The 24216-nt window shown below is 40.6% G+C and overlaps 1 protein-coding gene across 1 annotated transcript in view; it reads left to right on the forward strand.

The window, feature by feature from the left end:
- Positions 1–445: 445 nt before the first annotated feature.
- The window catches only part of atp13a3 (ATPase 13A3), a 38300-nt gene continuing 14529 nt past the window's right edge, over positions 446–24216 (forward strand). Inside the window, exons 1-16 of the mRNA XM_083970171.1 lie at positions 446–599; positions 9497–9577; positions 13818–13904; positions 14003–14176; positions 15698–15925; positions 17842–17912; positions 18142–18225; positions 18518–18587; positions 19499–19633; positions 20362–20434; positions 21198–21329; positions 21459–21641; positions 21980–22137; positions 23088–23276; positions 23449–23510; positions 23901–24051. Of these exons, the coding sequence (XP_083826297.1) occupies positions 13854–13904; positions 14003–14176; positions 15698–15925; positions 17842–17912; positions 18142–18225; positions 18518–18587; positions 19499–19633; positions 20362–20434; positions 21198–21329; positions 21459–21641; positions 21980–22137; positions 23088–23276; positions 23449–23510; positions 23901–24051 (1761 nt within the window). The 5' untranslated portion in view covers positions 446–599; positions 9497–9577; positions 13818–13853. The remainder of the gene's footprint in view (positions 600–9496; positions 9578–13817; positions 13905–14002; positions 14177–15697; positions 15926–17841; positions 17913–18141; positions 18226–18517; positions 18588–19498; positions 19634–20361; positions 20435–21197; positions 21330–21458; positions 21642–21979; positions 22138–23087; positions 23277–23448; positions 23511–23900; positions 24052–24216) is intronic.

The following is a 24216-nucleotide window of genomic DNA, read 5'->3' on the forward strand; positions in this document are numbered from 1 at the left end:
TATGTTTTTAAAAGTACAAGTTCTGAATAAATATGTTGTAATCATACACAGGTTCTCCTGATTGTTTGTTCCATGCTGTTATTAAATTACTGAAATATAATAAAGTATTTCATGTAAAAGAAGTTATGATGTTCCTTATTTTATTTTATTTTACATGGGGGGGGGGGGGGGGGGGGGGTCACCAAAGTTTTCAATGGTAAAAATATGGGTCCCTTAAGAAAAAGGTTGGGAACCACTGGTGTAGAGATTTGGGGAAACACCTAACCAACCTCTATAATAATAAACCCTCCCCCCACTGCCGCCACCACCACCACCACCGTGTAGTGGGTTTCACTCTACGTCGTCACTTCCTGCCGTCAGACAGCCAGTTCAGGCCAGTTCACTTCACTTCACTACCGCCTGTAATACTCAGTCTGCCCCACTGAGCTGTCAAGGCACGGCGGCGCTGCGCTCGGCTCCGCTCCGCTCTGCTCTGCGACAACATTTTTCTACCCAACTCGAGTCATTTTTCCTCCTCAACGACGTTTTCCTTCAGATAACAGCTGCTCTCGTCTCACCATGACTCGAAGGTGATCTTCAGCGTGTCCAGGTGGTTCTGGGTGAGTGTCTTCTTGTCTTTTGCGGGGTTTGCCTTCATCGCTGTCATCATCATCTTCACCACCCATGTGTCAGTTGCTAAAGCTAAAACGTTAGCGTGTGTGTGTGTGTGTGTTTGTGTGAATGTGTGTTTGTGTGCGTGTGTGTGTGCCTGTGTGTGTGTGCGGACGTCAGTCGTCCTCCTTCTTGCGCAAAGGCAGGAAAAAACGGGCACGGTTGCGGTGGTAACGCTGTTTCCCCCCCTCCAACCTCAACGTTGTCTGAAACCGAAAGCAAGAATAACGTTTGAAGACACATGGGTGCTATTATTGTAGCTAGTCGTCACTATAAGTAGCGGGCTAACAATGAAGCAAGGCTAACCCGGGGCTAACCCGAGCCAGGCAGTCCACCACATCCAGATAGATGTGTCTTTTCCCGATTAAAGCGCTTCCCTGTGCCGCCTGGGGCTCGTAGCCATGAATCGTTGTCAACAATTCAGTGTTTATATTATGATACCGTTGCCACTAGCTAGAGAAAAACAGCCACATGCTAATCACTATCCTCTTACAATATGAAGCTTTTAACATCGAGGTTACACGATGCACAGATGTAGGCTAATAGTGTCTTTCTCGTCTTCAAATGGCCCTAATAACGAAGTTGTTGCTGCCTGTGTCGTTCAGCTGCACTGCTTTTTAAAATCTCTGGAGCTACTTTTCATCACCCAGTGTTGTTGTGTGTTGTCGTTTCTATTACAATCAAACGCATCACTGAAAAGAAATGGCTAACACACCTCCTTCCTGTCAGCCTCATTCCTTTCAAACACCTGCCACGCTGATCTGGTTTCCAGTCAGGCAGTTTGATGTAATCATCAATAGCCTGGGGCATATTGGTCAAAAGACCCTTGCAAAAAGAACAACAATTTAACAATCCGCTCCGGCATATAGACATGCAGCCTATGTGCTTTTAAAACATTTCCAACTTATTGTTATGCACTGTTGTAGAGCATTCAGTCGCATTGGATGTCATTATGTTTCCTGACAGAGGAAAGCTTTTAAAGTATTCATTCATGTGATGTTAAAAGTAAAACAACATTGTAAATCAACAGCCAGGGAGTGAAGTATACGTCCAATCCTAACCCTATCACAGGAGAAAGTTGTTGTAACATGGTTCAGTTCGATGGTATGAGTTGATAGGTCCTGATGGTATGAATTGATATGGCCCATTGGTATGAGCTGAATGTAAATATTAATGTGAAACAAGTAGCTATGTTTTATTCTAGTTTGAATACCAAACATACAACACATAACCAGGAACACAAATTAAACTAAACTAAAAACTGGACGTAGATCTGATTCAGACTGTGGGTGATGATTCAAGAAAAAACTCACATGATTTGTTTTGTTTGTTTGGTTTTTTTTCCTGGCTAGATTAAGAAGAGACACGCTTTGGCTTACAGGTCTCAGTTTTTGCTGTGAACTTCAGCACTTCCTTATTTCCCCTCTTTGAACAACACTTAAGACTGTCAAATTGTCCACCATGTAGTGAACAGTCATTTCCAAGCCACAAATTCTCAATTTGATTGAGGTCTGGACTGGACTGGTCTGAAACTAAAGTGGGAAAGTTATTACTTTTACTACACTTTGTTTCTGGGTCTCTCAAAAGCCGTCTGGCAAAAACCAGCCATGTAAGTTATTTTCAACTACGGTTTTCTTATAGACAAGAACCTGCCATGTAGCTGAAACACCAGAGAAACAGTTGTTTTTTTAATGTACAATGATGCTAGTCCGTCACAGCAGCCGCTTCACTGCTCCTTTAGAGGGGCCCAGGGGTCTTGGTGAACTCACTCATTGGTGGCCCGCATACACAGACTGTGAATAGTTGAGGATCTTACAGGTGTTTATATCCCACTTTGCTATTTTCCCCTAATTGTGCTGCTGTGCATTGTTTGCAATATAGTTTTGTTTTATTGACTTATATTAGGCCAAATCTTTTAGCTATTACACTTTAATTGATGTCCTTTCAACCTAATTCAGCAGTTTAATGTCATTGACGTTTGTCACAGCAAAGATAATTAATGTTTACTCAATACTCTTGTATTATATTTGTGGTTAATTTAGATCAGTTTATGGTGATTTATTTTCACTTAGATGGTAAAGAGCCTTGAGCTGAAAGTGGCTATGGTCGCATTGCTTGTGGTTGCATGCCGCCAGTGTGGATATTGTTAATTGAGACTGCTGGCTGCATTTATTTATTTGTGCCATGGCATAGCTGGCATACCCAGACCACAGAAGGTTTCAGTAAACAAAGGATGAGAAAGGGGTTAGAAGCTTTATATAGCCACCACCAATCAGTTTAAAAATAACCTGATCAAGTTTGCTCTTAGCACAAATACTAATTCTACACAGCAGCTCGGGAGAAATGTATTCATTGTCTGTCCTTTTTTTCCCTCCTTTTTTTATGATAACTGATAGCGAGTTGAATAGCATATGTGTTTTCTGTGGTGCCACAGGGAGGCTTAGGAGATAATTAGTTTGTCTAGCTTTAATGGGAATGTGACCTTTGAGTTGAGAGAAAAAATATCAACACAGGTTTTTGTTGGCGTTCCTGTAGTTTACACCTAATCAGTGCAGTATTTTACCACACTGTAGGATTCAGGGGCGATATGCAGCAGTCCTTTCATTGTTATTTTGTCCAGGATCATACAAAAGGAAGCACAGAGTAAGAACTGAACCACTGCTTGAATACGATACCTCTGAATTCTTAATGTGTTCATGATACATTGCGTAAAAGTAGGAGTCACAATGCACATGTAGAAATAAAACCTACTGAGTTATTTTTTTAACTAGATGTGATTTGTCTCTGGTTAACTATTTTCCATTGCTTTTGTTAACCTTTCTAAATCATTGGCAGCACATAGAGAGATTATTATGCTAAAAGTTGGAGTGTCTCCCTCTGGCGCAGTTAAAGCAGAAGTAAGCAATATTTTTGTGTTAATATAAGTCTTAGTTACATTTTCCGACAGCAATCACTTACATAGAGTGTTTGGATCGAAACACGGGTCTCTCAGTCACTCTGCTCTGAGCCGAGGAGAAAACTTTTCTCGTATCCTACAAGTTTTATCCAATGAGGAGAGAGAACGGCATGAAGGGCTGTGTGTGCAGCCAAGGGATGCGCCTGAATGTGGTGATGTAGGGACGAGGACCAATAGATCCATGACAAGGGCGGGGGCTGCTAACTCCATCGGCTGACAAGAAGTTATGGTGCGTTCAAGGCAACCCGTAACTCGTGTTTTTCCGACCTGTGAAGTCGTACCAGTTCGATCTGGTACGAGTTCACGGGTCGGACGTTACGAGTGGCCGTTGTAGTGCACTTTCACATCTAAAACAGGTCAGAAAAACACGAGTGGGTTGCCTGGAACGCTACAAAGTCGTAAGTCGTGACTTGAAGCTCTAATTTACGGTTTCAAAAGCCTGCCTGGAACGCAGCATTAGCCAAAACGACCGGATCGCTTACTTCTGCTTTAAGGTCTGTTCATGTTTTGTTTTTTTAATGGGGGGGGGGGTTAGTTTTTGTGGTTGTTTGTTTATTTATTTATTTTTTCATGGATACCTTATTTTAGTATGCCCTGTTCCAGATTAGGTTTCAATGACACGTTTGCATTTATTCTTTGCTTGTGTTTCATACTCCCAGAAAATTAGACTTGTGTAAACTACTGAATGAGTTTTCATAATTCTGCACATTTTGCAGTTTCTGACATCATGTGATTACCACAGTGAGTGAGACAACATTAACTATCCTGATGTGTCCAGATTCCAGGAATAAACAAATTTGCTAACTGAACATGCCCTTTTAACCTTTGAGTTCCTTCTTCTCTGGGAGAGAGCCTGAGGTCTTGGCCGAACTGGAGATTTGGAAGCAGTTTAGTCTCAGTTAAAGAAGTAAGGCGCCAACGTTCAATGGTTTTTGAGCCAGTACCTTAAGACTTTTCACAGGTGAGCTTTAAAACAGCAGACTGTAATGGAAGGCCTGCCAGTGTTGATTCAGAGTGGAGATGAGAAATATCCTGACATGGTAAAAGTCCTTTCTGCAGCTCAGCACTATTTGGTGTGGAAACTTTCTAGTGCCATCATAGCGGTTTGTCTCCAACAAGACCAGGACAAGCCGATGGCCCACATCAGTGGAAGCGAACATGCTTTCTATGAAAATAGAAACAACTGTGAAATTTGACACACTAATGTAAACCTGGGAGCAAAGCTGTGCAATTAGATGAATACACTCAGTGCGAAGGGACTAAAGGGAGTTCATCGCTGATTCTCCTTCTGATTTTAAATACTAGATCATGTTCACCTAGCAAATCAAGTACTACTTCCTTTTACAAATAATTTTAAGATTTAAATTTTAAGGCCTTTTGTAGTCGTGTCCATTAGATTTTAATCCTCAGTCTCTTGTCCTTCAAGAACATCTTTATCATCCCATCCCTCGTTCAACTGAAGGATGCTGAGATTTGCGCTCTGGTGCTGTTGGGACATGTATAGCAGATTATCATTTGTAATTTTGTGGTGTGTCCCTCTCTTTTGGCTCCAACTTCCTCATCAGCAACTGTTTGTTTGAAAAATCAACAAGTGTTATTTTTTTTCTGGGGCAGTCTGTGACAGAGGATCTGGTTAGAGCCCTCCTTAAAATGCTCAGGCTGATGATAATCATGGAGCAGCTCGTCATTAAATGCTGTAAATCAGCTTCTTTTACACCCCCTTTACACACCTGGTCCAACTACCAAACAGATGACCGCAGCCCAGTAGCTGTTGACAGCACTAATCATCTTGCATTATGGCAGTGACACAGCCTCACACTTGTTGCATCCTGAGTTGCGCTGGATGAGAGGCTGTGTAGCAAGAGACAGCTGCTGAGGATGTGACTCTAATGCTCTGTGGACATACGAAACGCTGATGCACCAGAAAAAAAACTCTCAAAATTGCGTTTTTGAGAGGGCGAAAGAGTTGGAAGACTTCCATTTGTTCTATTAGCCTGTAGCATGATATGACTGTAACATTAACCAGGCACTCACAGCCCCAAAATACTCCCTGTTGGACTCCACCTCAAGTCTAGTCTGGGGATAGAGGGGGACATACATCTTCTCGGGGGCGTGTTTGACTGAGATTATGACACAGTTGGAGTTATATATATTTCCCTTATAGTACTCAATTAACTGGATTTATATAGTAGGTATTAATATAAATCTGATTTACCATACATCTTTTGCAATATTATTCATATTGTTGTATTCTACCAAAGAGACGTTATGTGGCATTTACAGCTTTTTTCCATGAAGTTATATTGAATATCTGACAAAAGACAAAAGTATCTGGGGTGTAATTCATTCCAGGTTAGCCCCAGATAATCACAGTAGTCTTCTTCTCATTTGCTACCCTGACCAGAACACTAAACCTGGACAGTGTTTACATTTTTAAGACGGATCAAAGCTCCCTGAAGAAAGATGGTAAGAAATGACCGCTAATGGCTTCGTAGAGCCACATTGGAGATACCACAGGCCTGCCTTGCTGCTATGCCATGACAGTTTTTTTTTAAAACCTCTCGGGCTTTATACACAGAAGAGTTCAACATTTTCCAATTTGGAATTAAATCAGAGGACCAGTACCATGTTATTGCTTTGATACAGGACCGGTCACGTACTGCAACATGCCACCCAGAAGGAGGAGTGTGCCTGTAAAAGCGAGTGACCCACACATTTGATCGATTTTATATCCGCGAAGCTTCACTGCACTCCAGGAGAGTCTGAATATATTGGTTTATTCACCTGTTGCATATTACCCAGTTTATCTTATCTGTTCTTTATCTGTAGCATTGATGTTTATTTTGTTGTGTGTCAGTTGGAGGTTTATAAGTTTGTGACCTTTGTTTTCTGTGAGTCACTTTCACTCACTTAACATTTCCGATCTTTGGTGTTTGTTCTACCTAATGCTCTCTTAAAGATAGTTTGTGCTTTACAGATACTCTGGATTTATCATCCAGAGATATGGTCGTTATTTTTATGGTGCTACTGAATTATCTTGCTGATCAAACAATTAAAAATGTTACACCTGATGATAATTGTGATATTTTTCACTAATTGAACTTAATCTTACCTACAAAATGATATATAATAAAGAGTCTGTTACATTCAAAAATATTATTTCTCATCCAGGTTAATTATACCATTAAGCTGCTCAAATAGGTTGAAAAAAAGTGTTTTAATCTTTCACACAACAGTTTTTCATAGTCTGTCAAGCAACGCCACTGTTAATCCAAGAGCATGTGGTGTGACTTAAAACTTTGTACACTTTTGATCTGCAGGATTATTTTTTTTCCCAGCCCTGTCCCTCCACTTTTCTTCTTATGGGTACTTGATGGGATTGTAGTCCACATACGGACCTTTTTGGTTGTTGTCATCCTTCATTCCCTGATCTCATCCATGTTAAACTTCCTTTCCCCTTATATGGATTGGCAGCAAGTTCTTCCTCACAGTTCTTCTCACTTTTTATGATCTGAAACAGAGACGTTCTGTATTGCCTCGAAGGACTTTGTCTGAAACCTGTGTATGTTATCTGAAAACGAGCAGTATGGGAGTACCTATGGTATGTTTTGGTATGGTCTGTCTGGGGCAGTGTTTTGATTTAGGCTATGTCTTGGAGTTGCAGCATTAAGGTGAGTGTTGGTCGTGGTTTAGCTCGAACCATGTTTGAAGTTTGAGAAGAAATAGATAAAAACTCTTTTGATTTCTCCTTAGTCGAGTTGTTAAGGGAGGTTTGCTGATATAAACCTGTTGTCAGTGGTGGTGGGCTCTCAAAGTGGACTTTGGAAGAGTTGTTGGTTGTTCAGACAGCAGAGGAAGGGCAGGTGGTCATACATTTTTTTTAGTATGGCCAGTGGCCGCAGTGATAAACAGCTTGATTGGCCCATGATGGGGAACAAAGCTCGGCTATTATACCCAATGAGTAGGAGGGGAAGTGATAAAGAAAGCACATTGAGTGCAGAGCATGATAGCAACAAAACACTTTTTCCTCCGAATGCTTCCATGAATTATAGACTTCTGTCATTAGGTCATGGCTCATTGTTCACTTTTTCCTTTTTGTCTGTATGTTGAAGAACAGGGCAGAAAGGGAAAGGAGAATGTCTACTCTTAGCTGTCCTCTCCAGCTCTTTATTTGTGTACATTTGCTTTGCTTGTATGTAAAACCTGTGTGCCAGCCACTGTCAATGACTCGGCCTGGTTCAAAAGGGATCTTTACTTTGTACAGATGATATTTAGCGAATTGAGACAGTTCATCCTCATCCAAGTATACTTCTTGAAGAGTAACTTTATGTTTATGCTACTTTGACTTTGATTTGATTTTATATTCATTGTTTTCCAAACAATAATGTCTATCATTTTCCATACAACAGTTAATGTTTACAGCAGATTAAACAATAAAGAAAGTTACCATTAGTTGTATCTATGCCTTCAGCTGTAGTGAATCTGCAAATCACACAGATGTGTTATAAAGAGGCCCATTTGCTAATGGTGGTGAATGTATTGCTGATTGTAAGATGAAAGTAGTTGTTAAACTAGTGATACAGAGAGTTTAAAAAAAAACAACTAGTGTCTTTTGATAATTATCCAAACATATTTTAGCTGTGGTTGATAACAGAATCAGATCTACAGTACCATACTTTTGCACTTAGAATAGTTCTATATGTTTTCTACCTGTGTTGATTGTTGTAAAGTTACAGTTTCTTTCCAGGAACTCTGATGATTGTCATGTTCAATTTGTTTGAAAAATGACATTGTTTTTTTTTTTTCTTCTTCTTCCAAGCCAGCATTGCTTATTAATACAATAGCAGACTAATCAAATGCGAGACAACAATGTGTGTGTGCTTTAGGCTGGGCTCAAGGAATCTATTAATATCTCTGAAGTCATGCTGACTCCTAGAGGCCCCAAACATGGTCCTCTTATATTCCAGCAGGAACACTGGTTTCTACTGTTATCCTCTCATTCACAACGGAAGAGATAATTTATATGCTGTTTTTTTTTCTCTGCTACTTTTTCTGACCGGAAAATGGGGAAGATTTATTGCGTTATATCATTAGCATTTGTACGGGATGGGAACACCCTGCCATGTTAACAGATAGGAGTCACCTGACAGTTGTCATTTCACCATGAAGTAATTTCTTTTTTTACTCAAGGCGTTGCTCTTTATATTATTAACTACAGTACGTACCCAGGTTCTTTTTTATCACTCGGAAATAATTATTAGGAACAGACTTTAAAAGGAACAGGGTCAACACATGACAGGAGGATAGGTGGTAACAGAAGTCTACATAAACTAGTGTGAACAGGAAGATGTAAATCTGAATATTGGATGATTGGATCTAGTCCATAAGATTCTGTCCTGAATTGAGCAGAGTGGACATGGTCTCAGTATTTCTACACTCTTTTGCGGTATTACATGATGCTGACAGGTTATTAATGGACTTCTTCACTTCAGACAGTACCCCCATTTTTAATGAATCATTTCTCTGCAAAGTTGTTGTTAGCAGGGACAAACAGACCAAATAAAATAATTATTAATAAAACTTTCAGAGACAAGTCTGAAGTGCTTTTCCATTATGTTGATGAAAATGATCAATGTAATCTATTGAAATATACATCAGTGAACACAACATGTTTCACATTATCTGGTTGGTTATATAAAATCCTTTGCTGGAGCTCAGTACAAACTAACCAATATTCTTTTTCCCTCAGGAAGATGTGCCACCGTTTTGTGGAAGAGTTACTCTGAGTTACCCTGTGCTCTTTCACAGTCAATTTTGTGTAATTAGCTAAAAGATGCTTGTGGAAAGTTTTATAATATTCACAGTTAGTAATTATTTGCTTTTCCCCAGGGTTCCAGGTTGGTGTGGTGAGAGTGCGCGCTAACTACGGGGAGGAGTAGTGCCTGGGGCATCGTGTCCCTGGCTCTCAAGGTAACTGAAGAATCTCAAGCATCTCAATCTCAAGAAACTGATTAATGTTGCTGTACTGTTGAGGAGATGCAGCCTAGAGAAGAGCGAGTGTCTCTTACTTACTTGATTGAATTGCACAGATTATTAACATATGAATGTGCAACTGATTCAGTGGGACACCGGCGAAATGACCCAGAGACTTCTCCTATGTCCAAGTCTCTGCTTTCGCTCAGAAGGAGAAGCCTCTGCTCATTATATTTTTTCCAAGTCTTCACGGACATTGATGTCATTTGGTTGTTTTCATCTCCTACTTTGCCAATTCACCAAGACCACACTCAGGCAGTAAATCCCCTTGAGCTGACTGCACTGCAAATATACTTACTGAACAGACTTGTTTTGTTTAGTGGACAAGAGCTTACTCTAGATCTGTTTGGCTGTTTGATGATACACATTGAGTCATTGACTGAGTTGTTTTTTGTATTGACCTGGGGAACCTTGGTTATTTTATTACTGTATGCATTTTACAACATAATAATGTTTGTCAGTTTGTTTACCCTGCTACAACTGTGTAATATATATATATATTTTTTCTTACCTTTTTAGCCAATATTTTAATTGATCAATTCTTATCTTTTGTTCGAACTGTGATATGTGCTATCTTAACATTGTTTCCTATCATTTATAAACTCAGAGTAATTTTGTGACAGTGCCTGATCGCTGCTCTTGCACAAGTTTGTCTTACTGAGAGTATAGCTTGTAATATTTCTCTATTCCCACCAGTTAACATGTAATATATTGGTACTTTGGTCATAAATAGGGTGAACATGTCTGGCTTGTCAGCGACCAAGCTTCAACTTTGACTGGTTGTCTGTTTGCAGCCTGTAATTATGGACAGCTTTATGTTTTGTGAGGTTGCACCCTGCTGTTAACTGGGCAGATGATCTCAACACAACACACCGTGTAACAATCTCTGGTTTCGAAAACCACGTAAAGCTGATACTTTTCAATCATTTTGGGTGCTGTTTTTTTCATTGGTGTGTTATCTGAGTCACCATTACCGACAGCTATTCTGTGAAAGAGTGTATCCATGATACCCTGGTATCGGCATTTCCAGTCATTGGAGAGATTGGGGAGGGAATGTTCTTGTTTCACTGCACCCACTGCTTAGCGCCGGTCAGGGGGCTGCTATTGTAAAATATAGGAAGGGCTTGGTCCTAAGCAAAATATCCCGCTCTATGCCAGAGAAAAAGTCCAGCCGGGTGCAGCTGGCAGATAAGATCAGTGTGTGGGGGAGTGATACAGGATCAGTGGGTGTTTTTAGGGTGGTGGGGGCAGAAGCAGGGTGGCCGAATGGGCACAGTGTCCTGTCACAGCATGCTAGCGATTCTCTGTGATATCTGTTCTCTTACTCTCACTGTTTGTGCCACTTTAATATAGCTTTTTTTTAAAGTGTGTGTGTTTGTACATGTACTGCTCTGTGATAGGCATGTCCTATCATTTGATTTCATCAAAGACAGCTACTGCACATAGAGAGATGGTGCCTGATTTTGTGTTCAGTTTTGTGTGTTGGCATCTTAGCAGGGCATGATGAGATGTCACCAGTTCCTACTGAAACCCCAGTGAAATCCTGGGTGTACCTGACTGACCAATTGATCACAAGCTTCTGTCTTTGAAGCCAGTATCCGAATTAGCCTCTTTTTTTTTTTTTAAATGGCGCTTTCTCATAGTAGGAGTCTTCACAAACAGTCAGCTTCCTTGTTTTTTTTTCTTGGGCTTGGTGCAGTGCATAAGCCACAAAGTGGAAAACTAACTTGCAGGAGTTTGGTATTGCTTTTAGCCTCATAGACAGATTGTCTGCAGCTGAACTGTCCTTTCTAAGGGCCTGTTCGCTTTGACCCAGATACCCCTCTGTCAATCTCATTACAGCATGAGATACACACTCACACAAAGTGACAGTGTCTCTTCCTTGGCAGCTGGCTTTTCCCCAGGGACAACTGAGATGAGGAAAAAGGGAAGAGCTTGAAATTTGGTAACACACATCTGATGACTCAGTTGGTCTGTGTGTGGGTGTGTCGGCGCTCTAAGGAGATAATCTCAGGTGTTTCGAGGTCAAGCAGTTGTCTGAAAGGAGCTGCACACTTACAGTTGGCGAGTATCCAAGTGCTCCAATTAACTACTGAACTCTGATAACTTTCCTGTACTTTGGACCCACAGACAGTTATGTCTTCCTTTGTTAATGCTCTGTTCCCACAGAGTTCACAGAGGGTTCAACAGATTTCACCAGAGTTAAGAGTAACATCATCTAAGTCCATGTGCTATCAATCATTTTGCGGTTCATGTACATGTCTCAAAGTCCTTGAACATTTTCTGTGTATTGAAAATCAGCTTGTTATTGACATTAAGTTGAAAATCTTAAGTCAGCTCAGGTGTAGTGAGCAATTGCTGATTTGCATTACATTGCAAAATTGCTGCCTTTACATTTGCTGCTCAAAACTAATGGATCGTAGCATTTCACAGTATGTGAGACTCGAGGGCTGCACATCTGACACCGTGATCAGCATTACTGGAGCACCACAGGGGACTGTGCTCTCCCCTGTCCTGTTCACCCTGTACACGGCTGACTTCCAGTATAACTCGGAGCTCAGTCACTTGCAGAAGTGCTGCAGGTTTCATTGGGCCACTCTACCTACAACTGGCCGTCCGGCAATATGGCAGAGTCCTGGTTGACCCAAACTTCCTCCAGTTAAGAATGATGGAGGCCACTGTGCTCTTAGAAACAATGAGTGCGGCAGGTTTTTTTTGTCGCCTTGCCCAGATCTGGGCCTTGCTACCATTCTGTGTCTGAGCTCTTTGGAGCAGTTCCTTCGACCTCATGGATCTATTTTTGCTCCGATATTCATTATGAGCTGTAAGACCTTTCTAAATCACGTCCAAACTATTTAATTCAACACAGCTGGACTCAGATTAAGGTGTAGAACCATCTCAAGAATGAACAAAAGACATTGATGGCACCTGAATGACCTACATGAGTGTCACAGCAAAGGATCTGAATACTTACGCTCACGTGATAGTTTAGTTGTTTTTAAAAAAAATTAATTTGCAAAACATTGTAAAATTCTGGGTTTGTGCTGTCATTTTGCGGTGGTGAGTGTAGATATGAATTTTATTGATTTTAACATAAAGCTGCAACATAACTAATGGTGAATAATTGAGGGGTTCTGAATACTTTGCGTATCCACTGTATATAGTGTATATTTTCTTTAACTTGTGTCCTCTACATTCAAATTGTATGTCCTTGCTGCTACTGAAAGCTTAGATTTCCCTTGGGATTAATAAAGTATCTCTAAATCCAAGTCCAATTTCAGTGATTTATCTCCTATTGAGCAGATGCAGATGAGGTTTGTATCTTTGTATAAGTATACATTATATTGTGAAACACTGTATGCTGGGTAGGGACCAACCACTCTAAGCAAAACTCAGAAATATACTTTTTCTAGTTGGTTGTAATGAATTGGCAGAGTAGTAGTAGTAGTAGTAGTAGTAAGGCAAATTTGTTCTGCTGAAAATACACACAATCACATTGGCACTGACTGTATCTTATCAGATCTGTCCATGATGTTCAGAAGTCAAAACAGCCACTATCACACCCGTTCCCCCATATGGTTCCAGTGTCCATCTGTCTCTGGACACTCTGCTCCTACTTCGGAGAAAATGCTTTGTTTGTTTAGATAAACGCAGCAGTGTACAACTTCAGTGCCGAGTGGCTATTGCTGTGTTTGTATGGGATCAAGGCAGAATAATCAGACTAAAAGGTCAAACTGTCACCCAAATTACAAACTGCACCACCAATGTACCAGTAGATTTTGATAACATATTAAATAGTAACTGGTTGCAGAGTAATGGTTCACAACTCCATCCAGTCTATAAGCCCCAGCTCAAACGGTGTGGAGTTATTGCATGATTTCTGCAACGGCAGAAATGCAGGAAATAATACTGAATGTTTTGGATTTTTCCCTTTGTCAACCTGTTTCACATCATTATGTAATGGAGAAATCAGAAAAAAGTGTGACGGAATGTCTTGGGGACAAACTGGATTTTCCACACACTACTCTTTTGCGTAATATCCTTAGAAAGTGTCTTGAGACCCTACTTGGGGGTGTTTGACCTTTTGGTGTCCAGTCACAGTTGTTTTGTTTGGTTGTTTTGGAGCTGAAATGTTTTCCATGCTGTTATCCTGACATTTTGACTGTTGTGTTTACAGTGACTAAGGAAGGGGCTTAGCAAACTGTTCTGCAGCATGGAGAAGGAAGACCTCAAGGTCCTCAACAAGGGGGAAGAAGAGGAGATGGTACGCTTCTTTTTAATTTTGCATAAGTGCCAAGATGAGATGTCATACTTTCTGACATGTGTGACGACTGCATCATGTCTTTTTCCTGTACCTTTTAGGAGCTGCAAGGCTACCGTCTATGTCGTTGGCGGCTGGCCCTTGTGGCCCTCGGGGTGCTGTGTACAGGGGGCTTCCTCCTCCTGGTGCTCTACTGGATGCCAGAGTGGTGTGTTAAATCCACCTGCACCCGTACCACAGCCCGTGATGCTGAAGTGGTGTTGATGCGCTCCACGGTAGGTGGCAAGTAGAGCTGCGGTGATATGATCGACAAAAAATGTATCTGTGTCTTCTGGGGAAAACGCCACATATTCTACATACCAGGGCGTTGAGGGGTGTAGCCAGTATCATCTCCAGAATAGTTTGATGCTGTTTTAATTATGTGGGCGTGAAGGGCTGTTCAAAAAAATTTTATGAGTCCAAAAAACATCATAGAAATGCGCCGCACCCTCGCAGCCCCACCCCTTAACCTACAGACAATCTTTTAAAGTTTTGGTTACCATGGTGTAAAGATGAAATTTACCAAATCTGAAGTCAGTTGGGTGAAATCCCTACGATGAGTTCCTGTTGGTTTGACATGTAATGATGTCAGGAGACCTTTTTGTACATCTTTGTGTGATACATATGTCGACCGATTTTTGTCTGCCTACGACAAAGTAATCCCAATGCAGAGGGATTTTGAAAAAATTCAAGAGGGCGCTGTTTTGCCATTTTGGCTCGACCATGTGCAGCAGCGCCCCTAAAATACATCAAATTTGGGCCGTCCGGACACACGTGCAAAACAGTACGATTTCAATAGGATCCTAAATAGGGCCCTAAAAATACAAGTCCACTTGACTTCACTGCCGTCTAGAGTCTAGTCCAAATGATGTGAGGCACAACCTGGCATATACTGTATCTATATGCAAGAGATACAGATCTCAGCCTCATGTGCTTTTAGAGTGGTGAGTGAACACAACCAGTGTATTGTATCGCAATACTGCATGTTGCAACACAGTGAATACACTCAGACAGACAGACATGCTACTGGCACCAACTTTAGGGCAAATCTGGAAGAGCAATAAGTAGCACACAGGGTGACGGGCACTGTGTGACCAACGTGTACGCTGTGGACTGATAGAGAGACGACCATACAATCCTGCATAGACTCGAAACAACATCAGGCTGCGTCCAGATACAGGGGAACAGGAGTGAGCCAGGAATTCAGACTTTTAAATACATTTTGTCTGGGCACAAGTATCGACCAAGTATAAGGAGCCAGTCAAAAAAAAAAAAACACCACTGGGGGGCGTAGCTTTGTAGCCAAAAACAGTTTGAAGATTTCTCTTTCTCTCTGTCAAAATCAATATCTGCTTTAAGTGTGCGACCTGATGAGAGTTCAGAAATCGGTAAATGTAGCTTACAGCAGGCATTGGTTCACAGGGATTAAAGTTCTTCGTTGCTACTGTGGATTTCCATCATTGTGAGTCCATAGAGACCATAATACGATGAGTGTAGATCCGAGGAGGGGGGTAATGAACCAGGAACAACTACCTCACCAGCCAAAAATGACCCATTATGAGCAGTATTTCACAATAGAAATATTAAAACATCTTATACTTCAGCTCACTGATAAAACCAATAACATAACAATATAAAGATGTCGTGAAGTGTTAAGATAGTTAAGTTAGTAATGAAGGAGGATTATGAGCCTTAAGAATGATGGTCCTCAAAAGTTCAGTAAGTCTATATTTTATTCCTGCTGCTTGTTTGACCAGGATGAGTTCCGGCGCTGGTTCCTGGCCAGGGTGCGAGTGATGCTGGCCCCAGGGAGAAACCCCTTCCACAGCCTGGATACCCAGACCACCTCCCCCCCTTCTTCTCCTTCCTGCCCCTTCTCCTCGCCCGATTCCCCCCCTCTGGCCAACGGACACACCCCTCATCCCTCCGAAGGCAGCCCCGCTCAGGAGCTCATCAGAAGATTTGCCGACTACCAGCCCACACAGGTAGCCCCCAGTCTCTGCAATATACTGTATCTACAGTATTTTAATGAGTAATTATTTTCTAAAGTAATCATATAAATTTTTGAACTTATGTCACATAAAACAGATTGCTGTCTTGGCCTTTTGTCTTTCTGTAGAGACAGGACACACATGCACTCATTAGGGTCCGATCTATTGTATTCCTAGGAATTCTTTCTTCTTCTTCTTCCTCTTCTTCTTCTTTCTTCTTCCGAGGAAGTCATACTTCCCATGGGCGAAATCTCACCAAACTTTACAGAAACATCCGACCCCATGCCAGATTTACTCAACTCCAAGGACATGTGCCCCCCCCTCCTAGGGGGGGCACAATAAGCGTTTAAATTTAAAAACAAAAAAAATTCCTACCAAACCAACGGTAGATGCTAAAGTTTTGAAACTTCACCACAATATAGCCTCAATACTGCTGAAACTTTTGTCCACTTAAACTTATTACAAATTATGAAGTCCATCACTCTGTTTTTTTCAATAACTGTAAAACTTTTAAAATGTATCTCCTCCCACAATTTTTGCTCAATTGACACCAAACTTGCTACAGAGCATCTCCAGACTCACCGTCCTCCACAAAACTTGTTTCTCGGATTTTTGATTAAGCAAAAATTGAGCCTACAGTGCATGAAAACGTTTGACTGTAAACAGTACTGTAAACATATACCATCAAATTCCTGCTAAATACATTTTCAATCTTCCTGAAAAAAAAGAGAATATTCTGGAGTCATGGTTGATGAAGTTTGGTAAATATCTGAATTTTATCTCAAACTGAATTTTCTAGAACATTTTGAATTCTGCTCTCATGGGAACAACTGCAGCCAATGTAAGAGTGACATTTTTAAACATCAGATTTTCTCTTGTGAAGCAAAACATGTATCATTAAAAACAAATCACCAACATTTCCATGCTGTCAAGATGCAATTTATGTATTATCAGATTTTTGTTTAGATGACTGAATTATTGACATTTTGACCATTTCATCACAACAGCTGCCTGGGCATTGACTCCCTGAGTCGATAAATGAAGCAACACATGAGGTCTCACTAACAGCTAATTAGCTCAGCGAGTTAGGAGCTGGTTCTTGGTGTCAGAGATTGTGAGTTCGAGACCCAGCAAGGGTGATGATGATGATGATGATGATGATGATGATGATGATGATGATGACAGATAAAAATGTCAGATGTCCTCAACATGAAACACAAGACAGTTGTACTGATGGTGGCATCACGGCAAGCCTCTAAATTTAAAAATCCAAATAGCTTGGACTGGACCATGTGCGAAGGCTTCTAACATCTTAGACTCATAGTAGATGTTTGACAAATACATATCAGAATTTTACCTCAAAAACAGATTTTTCTTTTTACGGTGGTTTCAAATCTGCCTACACGACAGTGAATGGCTTACTCAATTTGTGAAGCCACTGCCACTTGTCAATTAGCTCTGTGTGATAGACAACGGTCTTTGGTTCCAGAGATTGTGGGTTCAATCCACAACCGGCTGCAAATTGAACATTAGGTCAACTGTCCTGTCTTCCTATTCTCCTGTTTGTTGCTCAGAATTTGCCTAAATTTGCCAAAATTAGCCCGGACCCGACCCATTGCTGCGCAGCAGCTATAATTAGCTTTGCTGTTCCTGTGACCACGTGGATTACATAACTTCTGACCCGAACAATAAACTAAATTGTACTACTTCACTATAATTTCCTCCTGAAATATTCAAATTGACTACATGGGAAGTTTATATGGTGCACTTTGTCAGTCTGCTTTTCCTATCAGTTTTCCTTTTCAAATTTGATTTGACTTGTGTGGAAAACATTATAATACGACTGAGTGACAGGCATCAGGTAAAAGTCATTGACTCTTCCTTCTGTCCCTCTTTTTTGATTCCCTCAGATTCGCTATTTTACCTTTCATAGCACAAAGTATTATTGGAATGACGAGGTGCAGAATTTTGAAGTCTTATGGTAAGCATTTCTTTTAATTATCTACAGAGTTCTTATTTGCTGTTGTTATGTCATGTTCCAGTTACTGTCACTGCAGAAACAGTAATGCACAACACTTATAATAACAATAGATAAAATGAGCAAAACAAGCCCTTCGAATACCAGCTGTAGTATCAGTTAGATTTGCATCTATTTTAGGCTAATTAAGTGCTGAGTTGGTCTCATGCTTTCTCCCACTTTCCACTTGCAGTGGCCTGGAGGATCTGCAGGTCAACTGCTCCACCCTCCACTCGGAGCACAGTGCAGGCCTGACCAGGAACCAGCAGGAGTACAGGTAATGACTCATTTGTCCTGTCCACCAGGCAGCCAGACAGGGGGAGGGCACTCTGGCCTGTAGGTCAGATGATCCTCATATGTGAGTTATAGTAGCTGCAGATAATGGGCCCTCTGCGCTGACATTGCCTTTGGATTTGTCGAAACTGATGTCAATTGTGAAATTGTTAAGAATGAAAACCTGCAAACTCTTAACCTTTAACGGTGCATTGTTGTGTGTCTGTGCAGCATATTCTGTGCATATGTGTTTAGATACAACAGTCCTAATGAATGTCTCTTTCACAACTCGTCAGGAAACTGTTCTTCGGAGTGAATGAAATTGCAGTGAAAGTGCCTTCTGTTTTCAAGCTGCTTATCAAAGAGGTAAGGCCTGATTTGAAGCATTTTCTTTAACCCAGAGTTTGACTTTTTCTTGGCGTGAAAAACACTTTGTCAAATTGTGTGTTAAACTACATTTAATACATTTTCACATGAACATTGGGAATGAATTGAAATAATTAGTTTTTATGCAAAATATTATACAAAATGTAACTTAATGTATCATTGGTTTAATTATTCAGCTACTGATTGATAGCTTTGGAGAAATGTGTTGTCACTCTTATACACTTCCAGGTAAAGCAACAGAAATAATGAGCAAATTATTGTAACAATTTTGATCGAGTAACTCTTTATTATCTATTATTAAGTAATTTTGTAATTGACAGAGACAAAACATTCTGATTTCAGTTTTTCAAGTAAGAATTACTGTTGATTTATTTTAACCTCTATATCAGTAAACTTAATATACAGTATATGCATTTTTGACTGTTTGCTAAAAACGCCAAAAGTTGAATATTTCAAGTTAGGGCCCTTCTCGTTCAGGGATTGCCTGCAGGGTGTCTAGCCTAGTGTGTGTCAGGATGTTTACATACTTGAATCATTTCTTGTGGTTATGCAAAAACAAGCATGTAAAGCCAACATTTTACCCTGTAGAAAATATTCAGGCTAGATGGATAAATGTTTTCCTGTTGTTATTTCTGCATTGGTATTTAGTCACTTCAACCGCCAACAGGATGTATGTTAACAATTCAAACAGCTACTCGTCAGCCTAATCCGTGTAAAGAATCTCTGATCCTCTGTACTCTGTTCTTAGACTTGGTCCTCCTCAGTATTACTCTTTTATACCATAGCTTCTATTACTACTACTTCTCATTTTAACTTTGCTGTAGTTCTATTGTCATGCTCTCGCTGCTTCATTTGACACTCTGGTTTCTCCCTTCACCTCCCCCCTGCAGGTCCTCAACCCTTTCTACATCTTCCAGCTCTTCAGTGTGATCCTGTGGAGTGCCGATGAGTATTACTACTATGCTGTGGCCATTGTTTTCATGTCGGTCATATCCATAGCTACCTCTCTGTACACCATCAAAAAGGTGAGCTCTACGAACTGGTGAGACTGTACTAAAATAGAGCCATTTATCGTAATGCATATACCATACAGTATGTAGCAGGACCAGGTTAAAGTGAAAGTTGTAGTTTGATCAATGTGCGATCCCATATGGCTACACACAGGGCAATTCAGCAATTAACTCCTCATGTCACAATTAGTGGCTGTGTTATGGTTTGATTCAGTTTAGATTCTTTTGATTTGCAGATTTTATCCACATGTTAAACCACATAGCATCACAAGTTCTTAAGAGACTAATTTAAGTTCAGTAATTTTGGTGAACGTCTTTTCTTAATTACGACATGAACATGTCCTGAGTAGCCTAGAGCCTAGTTTTATCTTAATGTTGTTTCTCTATTTTGTTTGATGATGTTATTAGGAAAACTCACTCTTTCGTGGAAGACAAGATAATGTATTGCATACATTTTAAACTGCTGTAACTTCACACCGATTTATCAGCATCATTTGTAATGCTACAGCATCAGAGCAAGACCGAGGCCAAGCGACGTCAGACACACTCGCTGTCCCATTAATATCTAATCCAGGGTTTTTCAAACTAGCATAAAGGCTCATCTGCACATGGTCTAGTGCCCCTGGCTTTGTAGCTCATAAACTCAGATGAAAACACACTTGCCGTTTCACAGGTGGTCGTGAGAATCAAGAACCATTCAGTTTTTTCATCACTGTTGTCTTTGTGTTTTGTTTTTCCTCCAGCAATACGTCATGCTTCACGATATGGTGGCAACTCACAGTATTGTCCGTGTGTCTGTATGCCGAGCCAACAATGGTTTGTCAATTTTTTCTGTAGATTTATTTGACTAGTAGCCCACAGCATGTATTACTCTATTCTGCTTCCACCTTGTCTGAAGAGTGCTCTCCAAACCAAACCCGACAGTAGACATTTTTCTGCTTCTGTGCTGAGCCAGACTCGATTACACAGTTTCCCCTGCTTTGGCTCTCTTCCAGATGGCTTCTTGGGTGGGACACTGCAGACTCTGAGATAGAGGGAGTTTATTTGAGATAGTGAGAGTAGCATATACATTTAAAAATACTCTAGCCATTCCCTTTAAAACCGGTAACGTGTCTGCATAGGTGATACATAAACATGTCTTATCGGCTGTTGCCAATTACAATAAATTTCATGCATTGAGCAAAGGCGAAAAAAACTACTTTTTACAGTACTTGGGGTTAATCAGAAATTATTCTGTGAGGGTTTGTACGCCTCTTATTTATGTTTATGCATCCATTTATTGCACTGGTCCACACTTGCGATGCCTCAGCTTTTCTTCCTGCTGCCTAGAGTGGCGTGAGTAATGAGATACTGTATGTACTGAACAAGACTCAGGGGCTCTGACACACAAAATATCTCCTTTCTCACCCCCCCCTCACCCTGCAACTCCACCATCTGCCACTGTTGGCTTATTTACACTCTTTTCACCTTTATTCTTACTACTTATTTTCTTTCTTTTTTTCTATTAGCCACATTGTTTTCTACACCTGTGTATTTATTGTACACATCTATTCTCTCCTCTCTCTCATTGCACCCTCAGATATTGAAGAGATTTTATCTACTGATCTTGTGCCCGGTGATGTGATGGTCATTCCCAGCAACGGGACCATTATGCCATGTGATGCTGTGTTGATCAGTGGCACCTGCATTGTCAATGAAAGCATGCTAACAGGTGAGAGGAGAACATCTGAAAATGTTGGAAAATGACATCAATATTTGATTTTTAGATAAACTTACCACAAAGTGCTTTCTTTCTACACCGGCCAGAAGCCAGATCTAATATCAATGTACTCTCCATCAGGTGAGAGTGTTCCTGTGACAAAGACTAATCTCCCAAACCCAGTTCCAGGGGAGAGGGGGGAGGAGGTTGACAATGCCTATAACACAGAGGACTATAAAAGACACACACTTTTCTGTGGCACTAACGTCATCCAGACCCGCTTCTACACAGGAGAACTAGTGAAAGCTGTGGTGGTCCGCACAGGTAAGTCTGTGTGTGTGTGTGTGTGTATGCAAAAACACCTGTATTCTCAGTGTTGTGATGTATCTGATGTGTATCCACTCATATGTTCATCCATAATGTAAACTGTACTCAATGAAACTGAAATACAGTAGTTAGCCGCAGACAAACAATAGTCTGGAGACTCATTCTGTACCTCTCAAGCACCACTGCTGCTCATTACAACAGCATTGCAGCATTTCAGAGGTCACAAATATCGCTTTCATTCCGCCAGTGAAATCTCTGTTCCACTAAATGTGTTAAATTCACTTTTAGAAGACGTCTGTCGCAGCAGTTTTGAAAGACTTTGTTTCTTCACTCAGGTTTCAGCACAGCCAAAGGCCAGCTGGTGCGCTCCATTCTGTATCCCAAACCCACCGACTTCAAGCTGTACCGTGATGCCTACCTCTTCCTGTTGTGTCTGGTTGCTGTGGCCGGAATCGGCTTTGTCTACTCCATCGTCCTCAGCATCATGAATAAGGTATGAAAAACATAATTGTTTCAGCATACTGTGTGTTTAGATATCAGTACACCACGGCAGGTATGTTTTTGGGAGACAAGTGACCCTTTTACATTCCCATTCACATAGTTTCACACAGACCCGGAAGCTGCCCGGTTCAACAGTTTAATCTCCTTACCAAAGAAAAGCCTACCGTGGCGGCAGCTTAAACTGAGTTCAGAGATTTTTGCCCACTAGGTGGCTGAAAAGGGAGAGAGGGACAGGAGAACTTATGCAAGATGTAGATGTAAAAAAACAACAACAAAACAAACAAATAGGACATGAAATGTGACAAACAAACAAAAAATTACCACACAAGCTCACTGTTATTATATTATTAAAGTCCAAATTGTTCTAAAATTGTAAAAATGCCTCTTTTTCATTTGGTATTGTGCAATTAGGAAGAAAGTCTCATAAAATGCCAAAACCAGCTGCACTTTTTAGAAGTTGCACACTGAGGCCAGTGGAAAATATATTATTTTCCCTTTATGCAACATTGCATGAAAAGCTTTTCTTAGCAACACACAACACTGTAACACATTAGTTGATCTCTATGTGCTTAAAAAAAGGAACTGTTTGAGACATTGGTTTGCATTCTAGGCTTTTAGTAGGATTAGCACCAGACTTAGAGGATCAGCCAGTTTGGGTCATTTATTTGGATTTGGTGTTAACATGAACACTCAGAGGAGAAACATACTGTGTAGAAAGTTCCACACTGTTAGAGTCTAAAGTGGATTTCTGCAGCTCATATTTGCAAAGGCCACATATCTGAGTCTGAAACCAGGATTTTAGCAGCCCTTCCAAGAAATGAGTGAGATTGAGTTGTGACTGATCTGATATGACCGTGAGTGTGAAATCCTGACCTGATGTATAGATTGAAAGGTGATTATTACAAAAGATGCAGATAAGGATGTAAACTTCTCCTTCCCTAGGTGCCAGCTAAGACCATCATCATTGAGTCCCTGGACATCATCACTATCACTGTGCCACCAGCGCTGCCAGCTGCCATGACAGCTGGCATTGTTTATGCCCAGCGACGCCTCAAACACATTGGCATTTTCTGCATCAGCCCACAAAGGATTAACATCTGTGGGCAAATTAATCTGGTCTGTTTTGATAAGGTGAGCACAGGAAGTTGGATTTAAGTTACCAAGTAATTGATTCATATTGTTGATGTTAGAGTTGCTGTGATGAAGTCACTCCAAATTACCCAAATGAATGCTACCTGCCTTTGGTTGTGATCAACGCAGAACCCATCTATTCATTTTTATTCCACTTTCTTTGTACTGACAGACGGGAACTCTGACAGAGGATGGATTAGACCTATGGGGAGTGCAGAGAGTTGAGAATGGCAGGTAAGCTGATCTTTGGCTACATTACTGACAACCTGGTGACACACATTCAAAGTATTTATATAATCTTACTGCAGATGGTCACATTTCTTTATGTCTTTGATGTCAGACACTTAAATTTACTGAAATATGCAAATATGACACTGATGATTTAGTACCGTACTTACTTTAACAACTTAAGGTGCTTAATTTTATTCATAAAATAACTAAGTAATAATGTTTGACCAAGAGTATCTGTCTCCACTAATAAAGCTGTATTGACCTCTCTGTTTTTATACATGTCATTAAAATCCATTGCTTTGGAGCTGTTTTTATTCTCAATATTGATATATATTTTTCACATAATAAAAAAATATTTCTCAGAGTGAAACTTCTCCTTTCCTGTCTGTTCAGTTTCCACCTGTCAGAGGAAAATGCCTACAAGAAGGACCTTGTCAAGTCCCAGTTTGTGGCTTGCATGGCCACCTGCCACTCTCTTACCAAAATAGAGGGCCAGCTGTCTGGAGACCCACTGGACCTCAAAATGTTTGAGGCTACAGGCTGGGTGAGTTATTCTATGTCTATCCATAAGCTTAAAGTTGTTGATTTCAATCACAAGTCACAAGTCAGACCACCCTTAAAAAGGTGTATTGGGACCAATAGCCATATGAAATCCATTTTATGTGTAGGCTGTTTGTGAATAACAGAGAAATGTCAAACATGAAAGTCA

Source organism: Trachurus trachurus (assembly GCF_905171665.1).
Source record: "Trachurus trachurus genome assembly, chromosome: 4".
NCBI lineage: Eukaryota > Metazoa > Chordata > Actinopteri > Carangiformes > Carangidae > Trachurus > Trachurus trachurus.